General features: G+C 50.2%; 3 protein-coding genes and 1 pseudogene across 4 annotated transcripts in view; all 4 read left to right on the forward strand.

The window, feature by feature from the left end:
• Positions 1-107: 107 nt before the first annotated feature.
• Positions 108-1,631, forward strand: TEOVI_000340400 (uncharacterized protein; the record flags this gene model as incomplete). The annotated part of the gene is made up of 1 exon (XM_067226317.1): positions 108-1,631. The coding sequence occupies one exon, from the start codon at positions 108-110 to the stop codon at positions 1,629-1,631; it is 1,524 nt and encodes a 507-aa protein (XP_067082418.1).
• A 479-nt stretch (positions 1,632-2,110) lies between these two features.
• Positions 2,111-2,410, forward strand: TEOVI_000340500 (Yos1-like, putative; the record flags this gene model as incomplete). Its single annotated transcript, XM_067226318.1, has 1 exon — positions 2,111-2,410. The coding sequence occupies one exon, from the start codon at positions 2,111-2,113 to the stop codon at positions 2,408-2,410; it is 300 nt and encodes a 99-aa protein (XP_067082419.1).
• A 452-nt stretch (positions 2,411-2,862) lies between these two features.
• TEOVI_000340600:pseudogene lies at positions 2,863-4,329 on the forward strand (annotated as a pseudogene). The gene has a single exon. A coding segment is annotated over exon 1 (1,467 nt).
• A 424-nt stretch (positions 4,330-4,753) lies between these two features.
• Positions 4,754-5,762, forward strand: part of TEOVI_000340700 (uncharacterized protein) — a gene marked incomplete at both ends in the record, with an annotated part of 1,107 nt that continues 98 nt past the window's right edge. The window contains one exon of the mRNA XM_067226319.1: positions 4,754-5,762. Within this exon, the coding sequence (XP_067082420.1) occupies positions 4,754-5,762 (1,009 nt within the window).

Here is a 5,762-nt window from a genome sequence, read left to right on the forward strand (position 1 = left end):
ACAGAAAGATTCTTTCTACAGCACTCCTGATTCATCTCCACGAGGGTTGCTTGAACGGGTGTGTCAGACCGTGTAGAAGGAAAAAAAGAGAGAAAGAGAGTGAGAGGATGAGTGCCCCCCAACCCCTTTCAGAATCCTTTACACATTTGGTTGGAGACTGCGAGCTGGTGTTTAAGCACCCGGTGAGTTATGAGCCACCCTTGTATTTGTTCCCGGAGTTGTTAGGCAAGGTCCCAGAAGGAACAGCACCGGTGGCTGTGGGTGATGCGGTGTCAGACGCACTTGTTGTTGAGTCTTCATTTCTCAACATTGCTGAGTTGTTTCATTTACCCACTGAGGATTTGCGGAAAGGCGTCGGGAGCGCAAAGCGCGGTGCTGCTGCTGGTGATATCACTCCTCCACAAGACGAGGCGGAGAAAAAAGGACCCAAAGTTACGCTGGCATCTCTGCTGGCATCAAATCGCCTCCAGTCGATTGGACTAACGGCGGAGGTGCTCCAACGTGGGAAATTTTCCTCGGGTGCTGTCATAGATGAGTTGCTCAAACTCAAACAACGTGTGGGGCTTAACGATGATGAAGCGAAGGTTATAATGTCTAATCACTTTATTAATCTCCTTGCATGGAGCACCGCTGTTGAGATTAATAGTCATCAATTACCCGCCAAGAGAGGAAGAGAGAGTGATAACAATGGTGATGCCTATGAGAGAGAAGAAATTGTGGCGGGTTGCAATGAGAAAAAACGGGACCGTCCGTGTAGTGACGATGGCGCAGGTGAAATAGACATCCAAACACTACAGCCGTCAGAGGACCCGTGGAGTAATGATGTTGACCTTCACCCCGGTACTTTCGTCGCTGCAGCAGAAAAGGATGTGGAGAAACGTGTTGAGCTAATAGAGAATCTTACAAAACTCTATCGCCGTCCATGGCGAACCCTACAATCCAAGGGGATCCAAACGGATCGTCTCGTACCTGGGGTGATAAATGAAACAGCACCCTATGTAGACTTGATGAAGCTTCCGGGGGCGTATCTTGATGGGGTGAGAGAGCTTGGTTGGAAACCGGCAGTTCATAGCAATTCAGAGGAGAGGTGCCGTTGGATATTACAGGTGACATCAACTAGTGTGAGTGATTCTCAAACAATTTCCGTGCGAGGCCGGGTGATGCACTTTGGCCGTACCGCTGGTGTGGTAAGTTCGGTGTCTAACGGCATAACAAACATCCATGTTGGTCTTGTTTCCTTAACTCAACACCCGGAGTTTGTATCCCCACACCACTTTTCCTTGTTTTTGTTGCCCAATAAGTCGAGTTCCTCCGGCACTGGGGAGGACTCGAAGAGGCGGGAAGATGGGGGCACTGAGGTGCAGGAAAACGAAGAGGTTTCACAATTCCTCTGGTTGGTTAATTATGGTCGTAACGGTGTTCGCGTTCAGGGAAAGCAGTGGACACTCGGAAATATGCTCCGCCTGGAGGTGGGAGACGTTTTCTATCCTACGCACGATATCCGCGTGGTTGTGGCCGATGGGTTGGCAGCTGTTGGATTACCAGAAATCAGAAAGAAAACGGATGAGGAGGGGGAGGCGGAAGCGGAAGTTGCTGTAAAGCCGGAACCTGTTGTTTCATTGGACGGTTGAAGGGAGGTGAGGGTGTGAAATTTAATGCAGCACTCAGCAGACTGTCCCCTCTATCGTGCGTATACTTCCCCTTTACGGTGTTGCAGGAAGCGGGTGTGAGTGGTTGGCGGTGGTGCAGGGTGTTGAGGCAGAGAAAGGGGGAAGGTCAAAGCTGAAAGTTTGAGGGTGTAAGAGGGAATAACGGTATAAATTGTGAATGCGTATACGGGAGTGAGGAGAGATGGGTGACTTTACTTTGTTCTCTTTAAATAAATCAACTTCATTTGTCACCTTTGTAACCTAACACTCTCCTTTCGGTTATCTGCTTCAAGTTGCAGGTGTTTCATGAAGAGGGGCTGAGATACATTTCTTTTAGACCCCAGTAATGTGGGATCCTCCATCTTCTTTCCTCTTTAACAACCTTACCACCTTCCACCTTCCGAAACGCACATCATGCACTTCGTCCCACGCGCGTGCACGTAAAGCTGGTAGATATTCACATGGGGTTCTCTCTTGCTGGGATTTTGCAGGCTCTGCTGTTGTGCCTCAATGCTATGGCCATCTTATCCGAGAGGCGTTTACTATCTAGGTATGGGCTTGCCTCATCAGCGGTGATGGACAGCAGTGATATTGGTAGTGAAACAGCTTTTAGCTCGGGTGACGAATTAGCGGGAGTGCCTCGGCAGCGACCCTTCAGAGAAAGCATTGCCGCATTACTGAGCAGCGTGCGCACGCTTATGCGATGGCCACTGATATTCATTAACACAGCGGTGATTGTGTTCACACTTTTGTTTGGATAAAAAGAAGGTGCAAGGCAAGCGAGAAGAGCGGGGAAGCGACAATGCGTCGGTATAATCAACAAGGTTTCCTGTTCAGTAGGGTTCCTCCGCTCCTACTGGCACGCTTTCAACGCGCAGAGAGGCGGGGATAGTCACCGTATGCAAAGACCAGCGCATGTTATGCGGCACCTACTTTCACGAAGTATTTCTCTGGGAAGTAACTTAAGTGTTTACCGCGGAAGGAGTTTGTGTCCGTTCTCTCACGATTTTCCTACAGAGAAAAAGCACTGCTGTCTAAACCTCTCTATGTTCCAGAGGAAATCAAAAATGTTCCCCCGACTATCGCAGAGCTAGAGAAGATGCAATCCGATTGTTGTTGTCAAAGTTACCACTTTCTTGTCCGTGTCACGTCTGTTGCCTGTATTTCCCAGAACGGAGTAGGGACGCAATTATCTTTACTTTCCTCATCCAGCGTATATCGTTTCGACATTGGTATAGTTAGCCGATATAGTCAGAGGAAGAAACCCATTCGCGACAACATCCGGGTAGCGATGCCGCCGGCAGGTGGAGACCTCCCTTCCATTGGACCGAAGATGGGTGCATTGTGGGGTGATAGGCGCACTGGGAAGCGCAGAGAGCAGGTGCATCTGTGGAGCGCTGTTGCGCTGCAGGAGCACTTTGCCCGCGGTGCGAAAGTTAATTGTCCGCTTCCAACATTAGAGGAGGCGCCACCGCAGCTTCCAGGAGGACGCCTAACCCTCGCACAGAAGATGGGACTCGTTCCCTTGCCGCCTCAGCCGCCCTCAGAGGATGAGTGGTCGCGAATAGAAGGTACGGTTTTGCGCCGTATGCGAACGTTGCCGCTCGGCTCAAATGTTTGCTGCATTTGTCAAGAGCCCTTCTATGCCACAATGGAGCAGGGGCAGGTGCTGTTGAACTGTCACCACGTCTACCATGAGAACTGTTTGCGGCAATTCGAGCGCTTTACACGGCAACTTCGTGGAAAGTACGATGCCACACCCCTTAGCTGTCCTATGTGCCGGAACCCGCATTATCACAAACGTGTTTTTTATGCTGGTAAGGCCATGGAACAACGGGCAGCAATAGTGAAAATACAGGCGTTCTTCCGCCGCGTGTTGGCAAGGAAGATTTATCTGAAGATGCGCGTGGAAAGCGATAGTAAATTCTGCGGAGAATATGCCACTAAGAGGCTGGCGCGTGTGTCTGAGGTGTGTGCCATGTATGCAACACTCCGAGAAAAATGCCAGACCCGGCTGTTAGACAACATTGGAGCGCGTCTGCAGCGTCTTCAGCTGGAGGGCATGACTCGAGCCCAGTGGGATGCACTTCGCGAGCGGACGGAGAAGTCGTCACCCGATGGCGTTGATTGCCCCATTTGCCTAGGTAGAGTTCCCCCGAATCCTAACCGTGTCCTAGACGAGCCTGCGCCAACTGCAGAGGATATTGTAGCATCCTTCCGAAAGGAGTATGAAGCGCGCAGGGCTAAAGAAAAGGCTTCCATGGAGCTGCCAAAAGGCTATCCGAACATCCGCTTAGTTTTTGGAGGGGGAGGAGAAGAGGGTGGTCCGCCGCAGAAGCCACCTGCGAGGAAGAGCGAACCAAAACGTTGTCGGGCTCAACAACCTTCACGGCGCGTGACTGCCTCGGAACCACCCAAAGGTAAACAAAAAGCAGACAAAAAGTCACCAACGGCTCACACGACCGAGCCTAGTGCTGTTAATAATACTTCTTGCGTGACCGCAGATCCGGCAGGCCAGCAACGATATGGTGTCCTACTGAGTTGTGGGCATTGCTTTCACGACACTTGTCTCAGTACCTTTGAGCGCTATACAGAAATGACAGCCGTATCTGGCGACAGCGACACGCTTCTACCCACATGTCCGGTATGCCGATCGGCTTATGTGAAGGTTGACTACTAAAGTTGCCCCCCCCGTCGAGGAAAAAGGGTAGCGGCTGTGTGTCTTATTAGTTGAAATGTTTTGCACTCGATTCTCATCTCTTCATTTTTACATGATGTTCAGTGAAGGAGTCGGACAATACCAGCTCATTTTCACAATTCTCGTCTCCTTTTAATTCGTTCGTCCTCCCCTTAACATCCACCGGGCCACGTGCGTGTGCCCCGTGTCACGGTATGGGGATCCATCTGTACATATGCTTGTCTGTTATTAAAGTGCATGTCTGTAGGGATCACTCTCGCGTCGTGTTTAAACCATTGTGTTTTTGTGCTCTACTCTTATTAATTTTGAACAATTTGTTTCTTCTCCCTTACTTATCTTTTGTTTCGCTTAATTGTCATTTCTCGTGTATCTTTCGAATGGAACAACGAGTGTGTTTAAGTGGGGGATGCCCGGGATTGATTACTCAAAATGGGACAAAATATGTGATAGCGATGATTCTGGTAGCGGTGATTCAGCGACTCCCGGAAAGCCGAGGGTGACGCAGTTAGAGTATCCCTCCCGCGTTACAATTAGCTCAAGTGGTGTGCATATGGTTAATACCCCGCCGCAAGCTACAGTGTCACCCTTTAGAGAGCCACTTAGCGGAAGTAATAATAAAAATAATAATAACGACAGCCGCGGGGCACCGTTGCCAGCTTGGACATCGAGTAGCAGTAATGCAGTTGATGGCGGAGGAATTATTGGTGCCAGTTCTGCTTCCGCACACAATTGTGATTCTCCTGCGAGAAGTGGTGGCGTACCGTGTGGGGACAAGCACACACCACGGTGCAATGATGACAGCGATGGAGAAAGCGAAGATCATATGATGTACAACAACCTCATACGGAATGGTGGACGTGAAGGAGAGTCACACATATGGTCGCAAACGCGAGACACCGTCTCTGTCAGCTTTATACTACCCAATATGAACACGAAGGCGAAGGACATTCAAAACTTCTCCCTTGAGGAAGAGGAGCAGCCAAATCATACTTCCTCGTGCGTTATCTCCTTTAGCGTAAAGGGGGATGGAGGGAGGCGACGATATGTCTTGCGTTATCCTGTAAAGGTTGACGAGGACACCGTGGAAGGATGCTGGTCTTTGCACTCTCTACCCGCGTACCCACTTCGGCTGCTGGTTGTCCAGTTGGTGAAGGAATCCATGGCACTTGGAATGACATTGTGGTGGGATAGGTGTTTTATAACAGACCAGACAATAATTGATACGACCAAAATATCGGAGCGTAATGGTGCTGACGCCACCAGGGCGGAGGCATTCCGCCAGTCGTGGGAAAAGGCGCATGAGGAGTTCAAGCGTCGCATGATTGAGCAACGTGAGAAGCGGTGTGTTATTGATGAGGGATTTGATTCTGACGTGGAGGACGGTAACGGCGGTGATGGTGAAGTGCGTGGGGGAA

The sequence above is a fragment of the Trypanosoma equiperdum genome (genome assembly GCF_001457755.1).
Source record: "Trypanosoma equiperdum strain OVI genome assembly, contig: ctg_743, whole genome shotgun sequence".
NCBI lineage: Eukaryota > Euglenozoa > Kinetoplastea > Trypanosomatida > Trypanosomatidae > Trypanosoma > Trypanosoma equiperdum.